Source organism: Lathamus discolor, chromosome 15, assembly GCF_037157495.1.
Source record: "Lathamus discolor isolate bLatDis1 chromosome 15, bLatDis1.hap1, whole genome shotgun sequence".
In the NCBI taxonomy this organism is placed as follows: domain Eukaryota; kingdom Metazoa; phylum Chordata; class Aves; order Psittaciformes; family Psittacidae; genus Lathamus; species Lathamus discolor.
The window spans coordinates 6,515,084-6,534,218 of record NC_088898.1 but is presented as its reverse complement, the minus strand read 5'-3'; the positions used below and the strand labels follow the sequence as shown (position 1 = coordinate 6,534,218).

Sequence of the window (19,135 nt, the reverse complement as noted above, 5' to 3'; positions counted from 1 at the left end):
CTCTCATTGGAAAAATGAGGGTTTAAGCCACATTAAGGCACTCCCTGATGTGTTTCTTTTCCATTGCAAGGACACTGACTCGGGAAGTTCATTCATAAGATGCTTGTTGTCTCCATATGCTGGAAGGACTCCAGCTGCTGAGCACCCCTGTACCCTGGAAATGCGTGATTTAACCCTTCCTTGCCAGTAGATGGAGGCAGAAGAAGAATACAGAGCATCTGTTCCAGAGCTGGGAATGCAGGAGGATGGCACCAGGATGTCCATGTTGATGGTCAGAGAGCTCTGTGGGAGAAGCAGCACCCTGCGGCAGACAGGACAGCAAACTGGGAAGAGGCCATAAGCCCACGGACCCCCCTGCTCTGCTCTAGAGATGAAAATACCAATGAAGAGTTGCGACTGAGGCTACAGTTGACCTACGTCCTTAATGGGGAAGGGAATATATACCTATATATATATATATAATATAAAGGAATATATATATAAAATATATAGGAATATATATATTATATATATAGGAATATACATATTATATACCTTATATATACCTTATATACCTTATATATACCTTATATACCTTATTATATATACCTTTTATATATATATGAATATATATATTTATAATATAAAGGGAATATATACCTTTTATATATATATATATGTAAAATATATACCAGGAATAAATACCAGGAACAGCTTTTTCAATCCCTCCTCCGATACAAGAAGTGACAGCCCTGCATGGCAATGTTAGGGTCAGCCATGCACCCATCACTCCGTGCTGGGAAAGGCACTCACTCCATGGGTATCTCTTCCTTTGAAGGGAAAGCTCATTGTCCCAATATCAAATATTAGCCTAAAGCAATATGTTGAAGGAAGCCAGCACCATCATTTATCTCCTTAATGTGTTTTCCTTGCACTGCTGTTGCAGAGGAAGCAATGTCAGTTTTACAGTTGGGGTCTGACATGTGGAGATACAGATTGACTTGACCGAGTTCAAATGAATCACCAAGAACCAAACGAGGAATTGCACCACCGTTTCCCACGTCTTAGAGCTGCACCTACCCCAATGCATTTACCCTCTCCTCCAGAGCAACTTCCTGATGCCAGCCTCTCATTCAGCGACTCACGGGCACCGTAGTGAATGCAGCCTCTTTGCTGTGACAGGGTGTTTTGTCAGCGTGTCTCACTCCAAGAGGGCAGTGGGAACCCAATATGGCCCCACATTAGGGCTGAGCCCGGCACAGAGTGGGTTAAACCTCATGGCTTTTCTTTGCGGGTCAGAGCATCCTCCCTTAAACCGTGATATTTACTGTTTTACTTTCCCTTTCTTTCATCTGAATGGGAGGATTGTACATTTACTCCCTCCCGGCCTTTGTCCCCGGTTTGTTTTGTTTTGAGTTCTAGCGAACCAGTAACACAGAAAGGGCCATGATCAGTTCCTGCTGGGAGCGACTGGCGGTCCCGTCCCTGGGAGACCCTGCTCACGCTGGGCTCGCCTTTCGGTTGCTGCTCTCAAATGGGCTATGATTTATGCAAGGCTTCATCGCTGACTTGCTCTCTGTTGATGCAGCCAAGATGGGGGGGGGGGGGCTTAATTATGACAGGCTGGACAATAAATGGGGAAAGCCAGACAGGAGATCGGAATTACAACCCACCAGTCCCCCCCTTTTCCTTCCCTCCAAGCCCCCAGCAACTGTTTAACAATCTCCATCCCTTTTCCACCATGCCCTTGGCTGGGGAATAGAGCAGACTGAATCACGAGCGACATGCTGAACTCCTTGTCTAATATAAATGTTTTACATTCTTTCCTGTACACTGTGGGCCTTTAGCAGGGCAGGCACCGCTGCTGGGACTTCACGTGCATCATTACGCACGCTGCCTGGAGTCGTGTTCGATGCAGCGCTTCTTTTCTACCCTGGGAACCTGGGACAGATATGTTACGCCGCAGCCATTTTAGTGTAATGGCCACAATTCATGTCTGTTTCCATGTAATATTTGCCACCAGTGGCTTTTCTGGTTCTTAAAACCTAAATCCTTTGCTGCTTGTACTCCCTTTAGTGCCTGTCCCATTCTGGCCAGTGAAGAATATCATTACCCAATCTCCTCCAGTTGTTTCATATACTCCAAGTAATTTACTGAGATTTATTTTGCCTGGACATATCTATCTCAATTTGTGTCTGCTTGCAGACACAGCAATGTTGGTTCATTTAGCCCAGGGCAGACAGTATTGGCTACAAACACTACAGAGCTACTGTGCTGGATGCCTGGCCACGTCACAGGGTCTCGGCTCTGCTGCATCACTTTGGTCCCTACTCTGTCATGGATGCTTCCTTGCTGGGTACATCAATGACACCTTCCCTTGAGCAGAATCATGATGTGCCAGTGCAGACAGCATTTTTCCCAGTTTTAGAGTGAAAACCAAGCCAGGAATGCAGCTGTGCTCCCCTTCCATCCTGACGCTTATCCATGTCTCAGGTGCATGCTTGCTTGTGCTGGCGCTGATGGGTTTCTGCACAAGCTGCGATTGTGAATGGCACTTGTATGACAGTGAGAGGGGTCTCAGGAGGGTGTTGGGTTTGTGGGCTGCTTGGCGTGCTGCAACCAGTGCTCTGCAAACCATCTGCAAACCTCACTGAGTTGTCTGCAAAGCACAACCAGGACATCTTAGATTCCTTAGGGACGTTTTAGGGTCAGAGCTGATGCTGCTGTGAACAGATTACTTGTCAAGCCTGAGCCTGGACATGCAATGTGTGTTTGAAACAGTCTTGTTCGGAATGGTGATATTTGCTGCAAGAGCAGGGATCTGCTTTCTTCTCCAGGGCCTGACCCAAGTAACCCTGAAATACCTTAGAGAGCATCTTCCCAAGGGAAGAGTAGTGCAGGTTTTCTGATAAGCTGGAAACGAAGGAATAGATTTATTCTTTAATGTCTGATTTTTACCTAGCAATGTGTTTCCTTGTTTCACCTCATTGCTTTGCCATTCTCTCCTCCGCTTTAACATTTGCCTTCTTTGTGGAAAACGTCAATAACTGGATAATTATGTACCTTGTGTCTAATTGAAAGGATGATTGACGCAGCAGCCTTCAGCAATGCCACCCAGTGGCAACCTTGCATATGCAGACACTGAGTTTGCCAGTTCTCCCTTCGGATCCTGCATTGGGCAACCTGCTGCTGAGCCCAGGCCACCATGCTCCCACCAGCATCTTGTCCGTGCAGTCTGGCTGCAATGGCACGCTGTGCACTGGGGCTGCTTCAGCTTCACACACAGCAGAGACCATTCCAGTGCTGATGTCAGAAGGGCTGGTGACATCAAGCCCTGATGGGATAGCAGAGATTTCCTGGTGGCAGCTGTCTCCCCGTGTTAATCATTTCCATCACGGCACAGTGACACGCTGGTTTCCTAGGGCATCGTCTCTGGATGAATTTGTAACTCAAGCAGCTGACTGCAGGCTCTGACGTTCCCGCTGAGCTCTCTGCCTTCTCTCATGAGCTTTTCCAAGCACTTTCCATCTGGATGGTGCTCCCATACAGAGTGTGACACGGGCTGTGCTGATCACAGAGTGTGGCTGCTCCTACAAGAGGCGAAGCCCGCTGAGCATCTGAGTGAGAGATGCTTTTGTTGAGCCCATCAGCGTGCCTCACTGAGGAGCTCCTGTCTCCAGTGACGATCAAAGGATAATGTTTAATTGCACCATGTGAGGAATGTTCATGCATGAAGTCTCTGAGTGTCTGGAGTCACCATCAGAAGCCATTCCCTCTAAAAGCCATTGGAGAGTGACCCACGTCGTGCTTTATGTCTCTGAACGGGTCTGATGAGCTTCACTCATAGGGGAACAGCAACGAGGCTGGTTATTTTGTGCTGCAGCTTTATGTTGTGAGTGTAACTTCATGGACAGAGAGAGCTTTTGGTGGCAGGAGGAGATGCACAGCCTGTGAGTAGGCTGCTCTCTTGGTGCTGGATGCTCCTCTGTAGCTGGATGGCATCACTTCACCCTGTCAGTGCACAGATGGCAACACAACCACAGCGATGCACAGGCTGCAGAGAGCTCCTGCAAGCTTCACACACATCAGCCCAGCTGGGAATGGATAAGAAATGAGCCAGGAATACAGACAAGAAACGGTTTGCTTCTTTTCTTGCTGTTACCCAAGAAAGGAGATAGCAGGGTGAAAAGCACCCCTTTTTCTGACCCCAGAAGTTGCCTTGCCCATGTAGCTTATTCCCCAATTGCATTGGTTCATGGTGAATGTTGTCTTGAGTGTGTCACTTGAAAACCTCCTTGATGGTGAAGTGAAAAGCTGAGGTGCATTTGCATAGAGGAACTTGACAACTTATTAGGAAGATTTCGAGTTATTCTAAAGGGGAATAAGAGTAGGACGAATCCATCTCCTGCCTCTCACTCGCTCAGCATCCACCTCCCAGTACCAGCCACGCTGTTGCCTAAAATCAAACAAGCTGGATCATAGTTTTATTCGATACCACCTATGCCAAAAATGGGCAGGTTATGGAGTGTTTCAGTAGGAGATGAATCCTGTTAGTTAGAAACTCATCGGAGGAGCTAAATATCTATCTCCCAATGACCCTTGCTAGGACTAGGGATGAGACCTTGGGAGTCATGCAAAGAAAACATATACCAAGTCAGAGAGGTGGTCTCTTACAGCTCTAGAGCCGGAAACCTGCTGAAGCCAATGGGGGAGCTGCTGCGTTTTAATTCTCAGGAATCTTAGCTTGAGATTGTGTCTGTTTCCATCTTCCTAATTCAAAGCAGTTGTGTTTGTTTCTTCGTTATCCCAAACACTGTTAAACCCTGACAAATCCTGAGCTTAGACTGTTGCGCTCTTTTCCCAAGGTAGTTTGAGCAGTGTGATGGATGTGCTGCTCAGCTGGTATCCTCACACCTTGATTCCCTACTGATACCCCAACGGCACGACACTATCCAGGGCAAAACCAGTGTGAACAAGGGCTGGAGGCAGCTCAGATTAACCCAGAGGAAGCCTTTCCCAGTACAGTTAAAAGGACAGCAGCTCTCATACTGTGCAACCCGAAAGCTCCGCTATGGATGCTCTCGGAGAAGTCGCACTGACGCTTTGGGGAATGCTTGGAAAACAAAGCCACACGATGGACTCAGCCTTTCTATGAAACGTGCTCAACTCATCCCCTATCCTGTGTGTTGTGGTTCCTGCAGATCCAAGTGCTGCCGTTCCAGCTGGCGCCTAAAGCAGAACCAGCTGTGGAGTTAGACGTTCCCATGGCCGGGAGCAACTCTGTCCGCTCTGGTAGCCAGTAGGAATTACTGAGCATTATATGAGGGATGCTGTGCTATTTCAACCAGCAAAGGTGGAACCAAAGGAACTGTTTACTTTCTCAGCAAATAAAGCTGAAAGTTTAATTGTGCTTTTCTCTTTCCTCAGGGTCTAATGGGGTTCATTGGTCCCGTAGGGGAGCCTGGAATAGTGGGAGAAAAGGTAAGGCTGCTTGCAATGAATTGGTGGTTGTAGCTTTTGATGGAGACCGGGGTGGGAAGAGTATTGTGGAGATATAAGTGTCAGTGCAACACCCAGCTGGGAGGGCAGCACATCCAGGGTGGCTGAGCCAGTCTAGGGCCAGGCAAAAAGCATCCACTTTGCATCTCCTCCAAGGAGATGCTGTCAGATGTTCTTTGAAAAGTTAAGTTTTATTGATTCATAACCTGCCACAAAGCTTGTGTTTAACAGTTCTGGCTTTGCTGGGAATGAGGGACACACCAGCCCTGTGCTCCTGGTCAAGGGAGGAATCCAAGGGGGTTATGCTATGCGGTTTGTGCTCACGAGCCCATGCTGAGTTGCCAAAGGGGGCACACAGGACCAGGGCCGAGCCTGCATTGAGGTCTCAGCAATTCCTCAGGTACCAGAGTGCAGCCGCCCATTTGAGCAAAGGCCGGTCCAAATCCTTCCCTTTTTCTTTGATGAGAACCATCCTGTCCGGCTGCCCCTTGTATTGGTCACGGTCCTGAGGGCTGGTGCCCTCTTGTGTGCAGCACAGATGCATGTTGCTTTCAGGAAGAAAAACGGCTTTACTTCCCATAAAAATGTAAATAGGGCATTAATTTGTTTTCTACTAGAGTGTAAAATCCTATTCAGGGGTAGCTTCCAAAGACAAATCATCTTTGTCATTGCTTGTATCTCAGTTGCCGACTGCTGGGTTTCGTTGGTGGTTTAATTATTCACAGTCCAGCCGTAAAGATAGCAAAGAGCATAAAGCGATGCATCCCACACATCCATTCCCTCTCTCTCACTTCTATTACTTCAAGCCCTGTCCTCTGGGTAATGATGTAAAGGCTCTGTGACAGTTGTGCTGCGTTTTATTACCCGTCTGCAGCAGCCTTTGGAAAGCCCGTTACACGAGATGCTCTCTGGTGGGGCAGAGAAGCAGGCTCGGTCCAAGGCACACAAGAACTAAAAGGAATGGCATGATGTGAGCTGCGTTTTACAGAAGGGAAAAAGAAGAATAAGGAGGCTGTGATGTGTCCAAGGTGGTTGCACATTAAATCAGAGCCTGAGTGAGTTGTCTCAGTGACAAGTGCAGCCCTGAATTGAACGAGGAATAAGGGATTTACAATGCAGGAGACGTGGGAAGACGTTTTTCCCCACTCCAGTAAATTCACAACTGGCCCTATGACTTCTATGCCAATGCCTTGACCACATGAGCAATCCTCATCTTGCAGATTGATGACATGGTGATGTTACATTAGCATCAAGGCAAACCCAGGCTGTCCTTTTGGAATCTGCCCTAGGAAATCCTCAGCACGGCTGTGATTTCAATCAGACTTCTCTACCAGGACAAGCTTAAAGATGACAGAAATAACTATCACCAAAACCTCAACCAGGCCTCCAGTTGGCATAGCATCCTCCGGCTTACTATGCTGTTGTGAGCTAAATGAAGTGGGAAATATGCTTTCATTAGACATAGCTGAGTCAGCAATCTCTGTCCCGAGAGCTGCAAAACTTCAGCCTGAAGCCAGTAGAATCCAAAGATTATCAAAGAGAACAATACAGTTAATACTTACTTAATAAAATCCATGCATTCAGCGGGAGGAAATCCTTACATTGGTTTACAAGGGCCAACTGGTGACAACACAGACTCTGGGGTTTGTTTTTAATAAGCTGCTTAGAGGCCAGGAAATATTCCCCCTTACCCTTTAGCTGTTGGAAGGTAGGTCAGATTCTGGGCGTAAACTACTTGGCAGCGTTTGCTAACCTCTCCTTCCTCATCCCCCCAAGCACACAAACATAACACACCTAATTCCCAGTGCATTACTGGGGCTGAGAGGCATAGCAGAGGCAGTCGTGGTGGTAATTGCCCCTGTCTCAAAGGAGTAGTCAGTGTCCCATCACTAGACCCTGCAACTTGCCCGTGCGTCAATGGGGCACAGAGGTGCTCACTGAGGTTTTCATCTCTTGGCTGAGCTGTAGGACCAGGGGTGTACTCATGGGAAGTGAGATGTGAGGGTAAGGAAGGCTTTCGGAATGATGTTTTTTAATGGCAAACAGCGGCTTGTTTTAAAAGGGTTGGTGTTGCCAGGGTGGGCTGTGGAGCTCTGAACGTAAATGCAGGCCTCCAGATTGTTGTTGTTTGCACTGTGGCCCCAGGATGAGCCACAGGATGGGGAGTCCCCCCACAACACCTACAGTCCCCTTCTGGAATCACCTTCTGATGCGTCTGTTCCAGGCAGCATCTCCGGTGTTTCCCAACTTGATTCCCTGCTCTCAGCTGGGCTTCGTAACCACAGCTTTCAAATCCATGCCTCTAAACATGCCAGGACATGCAGGGGTTATGATACTGCAGAACAGAGAGGGAAGTCACGCCTTAGATGGGAAGAGATGGAGGTCTCCTGGGGTCTAATCCTAGCACTACCCTGAGTAGAAAGTGGTCTTGTGTGCGTTGCTTGTTTCTTGTCCCTCAATGGTTTGATGGCAATAATGAAGTCCCCTCTTATGGGACATGGAGGATTAGCTAATTCTTGCTGAAATCCTTTAACTACTCGATGAGATGGATGCGTGAAAGGAGGTGGTTTCAGTTGTTTCATTGCTCCAAATCCCTGTTGCTGCCAGCTCAGCGCACTTGACAGCAAAAGCCCTCACTCTTCCCCATGTACCTGTGTCTCCCCAGGGTGACCGTGGCTCAGTGGGACCCCCAGGCCCTCCAGGAGTCAAGGGGTCGATGGTAAGGAGTAAGTCTGCATTCTCTCGCTCCTGCTGCTGCCTCTTTCTCTCTGTCCTAGCGAAGGATGCGGCTTCTCCTGGTCTCCTACTTCCATGACAACAAACTCTTCCTGCCTCTGGGGATGGGAATGTCGATCGGACTGGATATTGAGCAGTTGTGTTCAGCAGTCTCCCCTTCAGAGAAACACTGGGTTTTGACTGGGTTTTGATACGTGCTCTGCAGCTCCATCAGCTGGAGACCTGTTGTGCCAAGTAGAGATAACCAGGAACTGCAAGCTACAGCACCTGAAGGATTGCTTGTCTCCAAGCATCCTGGCTGTTGTTCACATCCCACCCTGTTGCCAGGGGCAGCTAGAGGTGCAGGACTGCTTATGCACAGTGCTACGTGCAGTGCCATTTAGAGAGTTCAACAGAGGGGACCTCAGCAAGACCTTGTCTTGCTCTGATACCTCCCTCTACCCTAGTGCAAGGCCCAAAGACTGAATGTCATATTAACTCAGCCCATTCCCTTCTGGGCTGTTCAGATAATCCATCTGCTTATGTTGCTAGCAAAGACGGAGATGGGCTTTTGACAGTCTGGTCTTCATCTACCCATGAGCAATATTGCCTTGGGAAATAACAGACCTGCCTGCCCTTGCAAGCAACCAACAATGCCTTTTTTCCTGTCTTCCCACTTGGAGGAAGAAGGGCTGAGCATTCACACCAGGCATGCTCTTCTTCCTTCCCTTCTAGGGGCACCCTGGAACACCAGGAGGAGTGGGTTTTCCTGGGATCCCTGGACCAACAGTAAGTAAAGGTTATCACACCTTGTAATGCTACACAGGAATCCTGAGAATTCACAGTGTGGGTCAAGCAGTTATGTCCCAGTTGCTTTGAGTTTGACATAAGAGAGATGTGGAAATGGATGGGGCATGCTTGGGAGCCGCACGGAAAGAGATGCTAAGAAGAAAAGAGTGGTTTAATTAGAACTTTTTTAGGCCGTTTCTCTAATGAGACATCCAAAACTCACAATCCAGCCTCAGGACAGGAGCTCACTAGCTCAAGGTATTATCACAAGGCTGGGAATCATTGGCAGGATGGTGACCACATCTTGTGATACAGCGGCTGTATCCCATAGTGACCGCACTGTGCATCCTCAGAGACCCTCACTGGAGTGAGAGGAGCAGCTGTCCCCAGATGCACCCTCCATCTGGACGGGCTCGTCTGGTCCATGTGCTGTGGCTGGAGCGTGCAATTGGTGTGGAGGTCGATGTTAGCATGGCTCCAGTTTCCCACAGCCGTTGCTCAGATGGAGCTCCAGCTCTCCCAGCAGCACAGATGGAACTGGAACCAGCAGCTCTGGGTGGGCACAGGGAATGGATTTTGCTCACTGTGTGAATTCCCACAGTGTTGTTAACCGGGATGAAGATCAAGTCATGAAATGCCCAGGCAGTGCCAAAGGTTTGGCCTCCGGATCAGCAGCAGCTCTGCCTGATACAGGGATGCTCTGGGATGCTCTGGGACCACCAGCTGCAGCCAGCTGCTGCCTGAGGCAAGATTTCACACTTGCAAGTCAATGGAGGTGAAGGAAACAAAAGGTCTGAGGTCAAGCAATACCTCGGGGTGACCCATCCCTGGCTGAAGAGCAGCAATGTGGCATGACGTTGCCTGCAGCCCCCAGCTATGAGCTGCTCTATAGCACCTCATGGCAGCAGTTGCTGCTGACTGAAGTCTGGGAGGCAGATGGATATCTCCAGATGTCCCTTTTGTAGCAGCTTTCCCAGCACATTAGCTGCTTGCTCCATGCCTATGGTCATGGGAGAGGACAAGAGTGCATCCTTGCAGAGGTGGGCTCTGCACTGGCTCTGTGGCAAAGAGCTCCTATCCTGAAGCCCTGTCTAATGCACCGCTAGTACCTTTAGCTGACAATGAGTTTTGTCTGCCTTACTGGGAGACAATGACAGCGGAGTGAGTTGAGGCATCAGCTCTGACTGGAGATGCCGAAACCTCTCTGCAGAGCTTGGGATGCTGAGGCTGTCCCCAGGTCCTTCCATTTCCTTCAGTTCCCTGTTCTCCTGCAGGCAAATAACAAGTTCATCCAAGCAAAACGTTTCCTCCAAGGCTGTATTTTCAAAAGCCATAATTCACTTGAGTCAAACTTCCCCACAAAGCCAGTAAATCAAATAATCCCCTAATATCACATCCCCTCTCATTAATTCCAGCTGTTTCCGCCTGTTTCTCCACCATTCGTTGCTTGTTTTTCAAGGCAGACCTGAGCTATGCTGTTGTTGTTTGTCCTAAACTGTTAAAGTCTTTGAGATTAAGCTGTCCAGTGAGCCTTAGAGCCTTTGATGGCTGATTCATTCAGTAGAGGGTGATTGGGAAGCAAAGGTATAGTCAACGATAGGAAACTCCTTGATTTCAGCTCACTGAGCCTTGCGGATTCTTTTTTCCTCTTCTTGCTCGCCATCATGGTATATCTTTTGTGTTAATACACAGTTTTAATGCATAGGTGTATTAAAGGCCACTCATCTTCTCCTAAGCAGTTCCTTGCAGTTCCCAGCATGCTATCTAGTCTTTCCCTCCCTACTTTGCCTTCACAATGAATGTTTCTGTGCTTGTGTTTTCATAAACTCCTCGGGATAGGCTGAGGCTTCCCGGAGGATATTCCAGAAACCAACTGAAATTTCATTTCAGTATGCGTTTATCATAAAAAATCTCTATAAAAGCAGGCATCTGACACATCTACGGCTTGTCTGTGCCAGTCACTACTGACCTCATGAGCAAAACTGAGATTTACGGTGATTACAAATGGAGTCACAGTCAACTAACTTGAGAGAGAACAGCTAAGCATCTGTATTCTGCAGCAAGATAGTTCCACTCCAAGAGCAAAACCTTTACTAGTGGCAGTGGTACAAGCAGTAGGAAGACCACAGTCTGGTTTTGTTCTGATCCTTGGTGGAGTTTGCAGTGTTGACATTAGGTTAAAGCTGTTAATATATAAATAGCAAAACTTGATGTGGAACATTTGAGAGAGTAAGAATGGAATGTGTCATTTTGAGGTTTTCTGAGAGCAGAAAAGCACTAACTTTAAATACAGGGGGGTTAAGTTATAATGCAGAAATAAGTCCTGTTAATTGTTCATATCCCTTGATTTTTGAAACTGGTAAGTATTCTGACAGAGAAAAAAAGCTGTTCCGTTTTCTTCTGTTTTCTGTATGCACATTAATGAATCAAATGTGTATAAATCCATGTTACAAGAGAACCTGAAGCTTTTCTGTAAGTGTAAGAACAACAGGATCATCCGCAACACCAACAGTCCAAATCTATCTGGCAGTATGAATATTTATACAGCACTAAGAGGGCAACAGTTGCTTGAGGATAAAATCGGTATTTGGCTGAAAAGGTCAAGCTTGGATACAGAAGATGAGGTGTCTGATTCTGTATTTGGATAAGTGAGAAACAGATCCTGGTTGTTATTATTTCTGTACAGATACTGAGCAACAGCTGCTTTTAATAGCTTCAGAGGGTATTCTGGATGTTTGACTTCAAATCACTTCAGATCACTCACCATTTAAACAGATAACAGGCTGCAGATACTTAAGTATACAAACACCAGCCAGGATCCTGAGCCTAAATGTTCTTGATCCAAAGACAATCAGTGAGTGAAAAAAAGAACCGCTAATAGGAAAGCAAATACGGGAATGTCTTTGGTGGGGGTTTAACGAACCAACCTGCTGGTCAAGGGTCTGCATCTGAGGCTCCTGCAGATCACATCAGGATGGGGGGCATTACCAAGCTACTGCCTTCATCCTTCTTCATCTTCATTTTGTTTCCCTTTTCCCCTTCCCAGGGTCCAGCAGGAGTCCGAGGTGCACCAGGGATGAGAGGGATGAAAGGCCGCAGGGTAAGCACTTTCCACAAGCTCTTCTCCCTCTCCTCTTTTAGCCATTGGAAAATGAATTCTGGAGGATGAGTTTGGGGGTGTGAGGATGAGCAGTAGTTGGGGCTGAACCTCCATAGCCACAGTTCTGCTGTGCATAAAGACTGAGGTCATTGAAGCAAGTCTTATCAGGGATGTGAATACAAGTGATGTGTACAGGCAGAGGGGTGTCTCAGTGTAGAGTTTATTGTGGAAGTGGTCCAGCTTGTCTTTTCCAACCACCTGCAATGATGAAGCAGGGTTTATGGACTCTTTTGGTGAGGATGGTGAAGATTTAGTCACCTGAGGATGTACCTAGCTGGGGGAAAAGACCAGAAAAGGTGCCTTTGCTGACATGAGAGAGAGAGCAGCTGAGATGTGGAGTGTTGTGATTTAACCAGAGGCAGGTAAAGGAGGAAATGTTATCCATGACATAGAATGAAGAGACGAGGCAGCAGAAATGGAGCTGACAAGGAGCCAAACAGGCTGCTCTTCCCATGTCTCCCCTTTCAGTCGCACAGGATTAACATCTTCTGGCAGCGTTCCACAGGGTTATGGGAAAGGTGTGTTCTGCATTGTCAATACATCAAATTATAAGCACGTCCTGTGTCTTTCTCTGGGTTTTTCCAGCCCATAACACAAGGCTCTGATTTTATCTGTGCATATCTAAGCAGTACCAAGCTGTGACCATGTGTGAATCCTTGCTCTGCCTGGAAAGAGCAGACCCCCAGCCTAGCACTGGGAAGCAGTAGTAAATAGCACCCCTGACAGTGCTGCAAGTACTTGTTACACTGGAGCAGTATTCCACAAGCACTCTGTGTCAGTTCATGTGTGGTTCTTCCTGCTCTGTTTGGGTGACAGCTGACAGCAGAATGACCTCTCGACCTGCCAAAGTTGCTTGTTTTCCTGCCTGTGACATCCAGCCCATGTCCCACTGAGCTCTTCAATCTTTCTTCTTCTTCAATGGGACATTTATTGCAGGAGCATCCCTGCTCTGGGTCATTTTTCCTTGTCCAATTGCTTTACAAAGTATTAATAGCAGCACACATGGGTTCTGCTGAAGGCCCCAACAACAACATATTTTGCATTTCTTCCTCCAAAGATCTTATGGTATCTGTTTCCATGTTTCATTTTCAAAGGCATAGGCTGGAGCAAACTATATGTTTTACCCACCCCCGGTCTCTGCTTCTATTGCAATTCCTGCTTGGGGAATTGAGAACAGCCAAGGACTGCATGTGTTTCCCTACACGAGAGTTAATACTCTCCTTGAATAGCTGGGACCAGCCAAAGGAAATGGAATAACCAACTAGAAATCTTTATAACCACAGAGTTATGTACCCTGGAACTGCTTTAAGCTTTAGAAGCACAGCTAGAAGGACACCACTAACATCAAGCCCTGCAGATGCATATCAGGGTTCAGCTTTTAACTTGTGGCTGGGAAAAACAGGTTCCTTGCCTCTGTTCTCCTTGATGGGAAGGCCCATGTATCTCATTCCATAGCTGTGCTATTGGAGGGTCCCCAGGGAGCAAGGTTTCTCTGTGCTACACAGCAGTTATTAACAGAGATGTCCAGGGCATTCATGATCATGACGGATGAGCAACCAGAGGCATTCTTTCATGGGAGGCTTGGAATAGATGGTGCAAAGTATCTCAAGGTAAAGCTATGGTGCAGAGCCGAATGGGAAACGCCTTCTGAATGAATCCAGGCTGCTGTTACATCTGGCAGATAAGGGATTTACACCAGTGCTTTTCACACACGTGGTGGCAGAGAAGGAGTCCCAAGTGTGCGGTGTTTGGCTCTTGGATTGTGCAGGATTCACTTGCATGAACCTTCTTTGGCTTCTTCCATCTGTGCTGGCCTGAAGTCCTCAACCCGCAAGGAAAGTACAGCTGACTAGGTTGTTTTCAACTGCACTTGTACTGCTAGGAATAGGAAAGGCGATATTTATCATCACACAAGGTAAAGCCAAGAGCAAATCTGGATTCAGCTCCTAAGAAAGGAGGTTGGCAGGGACCTGCCTCGAGGTGTAGCTAGGTCAGATAGAGGGTACCAAACCCTCAGGACACCAACTGCCACCAGCACTGTCCATCCTCAATACAACGTACCCCAAGGTAGAGATGCTCGGCTCCATGGCCTTGGGTTGCATTTTCTGTCCAGATGTGGAGTCTGGCAGACCCTGTGCCAATGGGTTCTCCTGGGCATTCCTTCACTGAGGAAGCCCAGACTTCGGAGTGCATCCCAGCCCTGGAAATGCAGCAGTGGCTCTACCCTGGCTGGCAAAAAGCCACCCCAGGAAGTGCAGAACATCAAGGTAGAACAGGGGCTGGTGCCTGGGGAAGACGGTGCATTGTGGTCTTTATCCTGCCCTAAGGACACCAGTATCAGAGAGGGATAACCCACACAGGGACTGAGCATCGGATCTGCTGCTGGTGCCCTGCGCTGCTCCTGCCCTCAACATGCGCTGCTGGGCTGTGGCATGGCGGAGATTTGGTGTGTTTGAGCACTGCAGTGATATAGCCCATACGGAATTTCCCAGACAGACATCCTTTCTAAGATCCTCAGCAGAGAGGAGGAACTTGGGTTTTGCTCTGAAATCCTACAGATTGCAGTGAGTATGATGTGGGCAAGTTGGTATTGTATGGACCAGCAGATCTCCTGTCCGGAGGATTTCTGGTCTGTTTTCCTGTCGCGTTTTCCTTCTCTTCATACTCTCAGATGGCATTCCGGGCACATAGTATCCTCTGTCTGCTCAGCTGGTCCTGCCATTCCAGCTCTTGGTTTACTCAGAATAGGGAAATGATCCCCCGATCGTAACTTCAGCCATTACCCTCTGTCTACCCTGGCTTACAAAAGGGACGTGATTCAATTCAGAGTGGAAACACGAATGCAGCCCCTGCCAGATGTTTGTGGATTCCATGAGCTGTGTTTGTGGATACTTCATTAAAGTCATTTTGCTTTTGAAGGAGACGTAAAGAGCAAATATGGTTTCGATTGTAGGGAACAATGGAGACTTTGGGGGCCTGTATTTACGTTGTGATAGCTTTTGTACTGTCGAGATATAAGTAGGAAATTCCTTAACCTGCTTTTTAGTCATTGCAGGGCTATTATTCCTTCCCAAGCCTTTGCTTAGCCCATCAAACTGATACTGAACAATCTTCCACTAACGTGGTTTCCCCTCTCCTCTTCGCTAAGGACAAGAAACTTGGACATGTGAGCCCAGGCTTCTTTCCCTTCAACCGTACCCAGTGTAGCACTTAGACATGTGCTTAACATTCAGCTAGTGACAGCTCTGCACACGCTTAAACCTAATTATTTAACCAAATCAAGGTCTATGTTTGGAGGCACCTGATTCAGCACGTCCCTCACCCCATCTCATGTAAATGCAAAAGCACGTTTCTGTTAATCTGTGGTCTTCAGCATCCTCTGTTGAGGACAGAGATAGCAAAAGCCCAGGAATTGACTGGGAATCTCTGCTAAAGGTTAAATATCAACTGGAGCAGTGACTTTGCAGCTCAGATCCTAAAGCTGCCCCTGAAATCCTGCTGGGAAGTGGCTCATCTTGCCCTGTTCTAGCTAAAGTGTGCCAATACCTCTGGTATTTCACCCTCTCCCTGGGCCCTGGCTCAGGCAACTCAAAGGAGCTTTTCAAATCCCAAAGCACATTTCTGTCTTCCAGCATTCATTCATCAAGCTCCTGCATTAACTGTGGCCCAGGTGAAGCCTGCAAAGAGGAGATAAGGTGCTGCTTTGTGTCTCTGCCAGAAGGGCACGATGCTTCACAGCATCACTGACTGCAGGAATCCATCAATGCTAGGGATCCATAGAGTGCTGTTATCTGGGCAAACCTGAAAGCAGTTCCTTTTTCCAGGCCCAGCTGAGAAGTTGTTCATGGGGGGTGTAAAGCAGAGGTTTTGCTCCCAGGGATCTTTCTAATTGGCTGGAAAAGTAGGAAAAGTGAAAAGTTGGCTACAGATCTATGGCCAATGACGGCTCCCTTCAGCTTCAGTCAGGGCATCTGTTTGCTTTTTGCTTGGCCAGACTGTGACAGTGAAATATCAATGTTTGGACTGATACCTCTATAGGGGTAAGGGAGAAGCTTTGGGTTTCTGGAGAGGAGCTGCTGACTGCTTCTTCATGCTGCTGCTTCTGCTGTTCAGAGGCTGGTTACTCTCCATCTTTGAGCTCTAGGTATCTGTTTCAATGGGGGGGAAATGCTGTGCTGCTTTGTGGAAACACCCTATTGAGTATTTAGCTCTGTCCTGCAGGAATGTTGTCTGCTCCAGCAGCAGGCTCTATCTCTTGCCTCACACGGACTAGCAATAAACATGAGTTGCAAAGCCTGGAGCTGAATTCGTGTGTTAGGTAGCAATGAGTGATGACACTTAGTCTAGTGCTGCAGTGCGACTGCCTGGGCACATATCTGCTGTGGCTCCCTGCGTGACCTTGGGTGAGCTGCTTCGAGATGGGCATGGCAATGCCTTTGAGTTGCATATCCATGTCCAGGTGGCTTTGGTGAGCAGGTTCTCAAAGGCTCCATCAGCCGCGAACCCGTATCTCTCTGTGCCTTGACTGCCCATGTGCAGCAGAGCAGACAGATCTCTATCTAACCATCCTTTTTTTCCTGTTTACATTATAAAGCTACTTGGAGCTTGCACTGTTTGTGCAGCCCTGGCCCAGCAGGACCTCTCCTGAGCAATGTACTGCCATATAAATACTAACACAGACTAAAGAAATGCCTCCTTCTCTGTTTCATGGGCTTCTAGCTAGCCTGACACTGATGATAAACCCATGCTTTTCACTGCACCCTCCTTACCCCATCCTTAGGACTGGTCCATGCCGCCTGTGCCCCTCGGATGATGCTCCCCAAGGTACCCTTTTGGTCCCTCTGCCTGCTCCAGGTAGGCATGCCTTGCTGTACAGCTAATTCTGAAGCACTGAGGGTTCAAGGAGGGCTGTGCTTAGCCCTGCCTGCAATGCCAAGTTGCAAGGAATGCAGGGGGAAGGCATCATCCTGTGCCTTGCGGCGTTTGGCATGGGATGCTCCCTAGGGAGCTGCCAGGACCTCACTCACTCATCTCTAACCAGCTTTGTCAGTAAAAGAGAGATTTAAAGATTTAACTAATTGACTAAATGTAGCCTTTCCTGTCAGGGTGAATTAGGGGAAGCCTTCATCCTGGGTTCCAGCCCAGGAGGCTGGAGAAGATGAAACTTGCCACATGTGTTTGCGAATACAGGGTCACTTTCTCCTTCTTTAGGTCAGATGCCGATGAGATGTGCTGTGATGGGATTAGGCAGGGGACTGCTGTGAAGGGAGATTGCCCTGGCAGATCCTGCCATGCTGGTGAGAGGGCTCTGCTGGAAGAAATGAGGATACTGCAAACACTTACCCAGCCCTGCTGGGTTGGAGCACTGAGAGCCGCTGCAGAGCTGAGTGAGGGCTGAGGGCACCCAGCAGCCTGAGCCAGCCCAGAGCTGGCAAAGGGGCTGGACAGGGCCAGATGCATCCCACTTCCCTTCCCCATCTGTCCTGGAATGGAAACCACTAACCTGTGTCGTTTCCATGTCTTGTTTGCCTCTGATCTCTGCTCCCTCCTTCTGTAATACCAGTGCTGAGCTATTGAGTCCCTCCCTGCTGCACATCCTTCCCCTTCTTCACAAACAGGTCACCCCATCATCTTGGATAGTAAAGGTGTAATTGCACAAAGTACTTCAGTGGCTGTTCGAGGAGGAAGGGAACAGGATGACAGGTTGGGTAGCAGGGTGCTTTCCTAGGGTGCCAATGCCATACACGTGCTGACACCTCCCTTCAATATGGGCAGCCCAGAGCGGCTCTGTGTATTTTGCTGGGTGTCCCAGTCATAGAATCACAGAATGGTTTGGGGTGGAAAGGACTTCAAGATCCTCCAGTTCTGACCCCTTGTCATCCCCAGCATCATCCCAGATGCCTTCAAGCCCTACTCTCCCAGCTTACAGTGCCAACTTGGGCTGTCAGTGCCACTGCTTTTCAGTGACCCTCTGCTTCATGTCATTGTGCTTTGCGGTTTGCAGGGACAAGGATTAATGAACCTTTTGATCTTTGCTGCTCTCTGATGTAGTGGCCAGCATGAGCGGGGGCACTTGGGTTGGTGAGAGCTACCATTGCACTAACATAGCAAAGCCCCGACCTGTGAAACACCCCCTTTGGTTGTGGTGTTCCCAGCTGGTGCACGGTCCTCCTCTGTCCGTCTGTCCTGGAGACCAGGCTGAGCATTCTTTAGGGCTGTGTCTTCCTGGCTCACAATAGAGGCTCTTGGTCATTGACTCTCTGGTACACTCAGCGGCACAAGGTTTTGCCAAGCCCAGTAGAAGTTTTTGCATTATTTTACATTGACAGTGTTTGTCTGCTGTAATAATTTGGCCCGTTTCCTATTCCTCTTCTGCTCTTACACTGCCTTTCTTTGTGAGCCTCTCTCTCTCTCTCTCTGCCTGTCATCCTGGAGTTGCTTTTCTAACGCATTGGCTCCCCAGCCCTGTTATTACTTTTGGCACTCGCTTTGCATCCCGATTAAGCACATTGGCTCCTGTTTTCCCTATTTCCACGCTGGCCTGCTCTCAGGATTCCTCTTACCGCTCCATTCTAGCACTGCTCTGTGTTTGTGTTTGTATTTATATTGCGGTAGCGCCTCAGAGTCCCAACTGAGCTCATGGCCTGATTATGAGCATGACGTGCCTTAGCAGAGTCTTTTGATATGCCCTATTTTCTTTCACTGTTCTATTTTCCCCTCACTCTGGCTCTGTTTGTTCCCTGTCAGTGGGACACGCTGCTTCCGGGGGTTCAAATGGTGCAGAGGGATGTGCGTTCTCTTCCAGAATTAGCTTGAAAGCTAAATCACAGCTATCCCCTCTCCTCGCTTGGAACCCTCTGGAAAAACAAGGACACCCATTCCTCAAGGATGCCCATCTGTACCGTGAACTGTTCCATTGTACCTAACCCTATGAGGATTGCTCACTGTGTGCACTCCTGTATCTGCCATATGTGTGCGTGTCCCATGCACCTC

General features: G+C 48.2%; 1 protein-coding gene across 5 annotated transcripts in view; it reads left to right on the top strand.

Annotated features, from left to right (window-relative positions):
- COL27A1 (collagen type XXVII alpha 1 chain) overlaps positions 1 to 19,135 on the top strand; it is a 195,601-nt gene that overhangs the window by 130,566 nt on the left and 45,900 nt on the right. For all 5 annotated transcript variants that reach the window (XM_065696066.1, XM_065696069.1, XM_065696070.1 and 2 more), the window contains 4 exons: positions 5,407 to 5,460; positions 8,144 to 8,197; positions 8,929 to 8,982; positions 12,029 to 12,082. In XM_065696066.1, the coding sequence (XP_065552138.1) occupies positions 5,407 to 5,460; positions 8,144 to 8,197; positions 8,929 to 8,982; positions 12,029 to 12,082 (216 nt within the window). The remainder of the gene's footprint in view (positions 1 to 5,406; positions 5,461 to 8,143; positions 8,198 to 8,928; positions 8,983 to 12,028; positions 12,083 to 19,135) is intronic.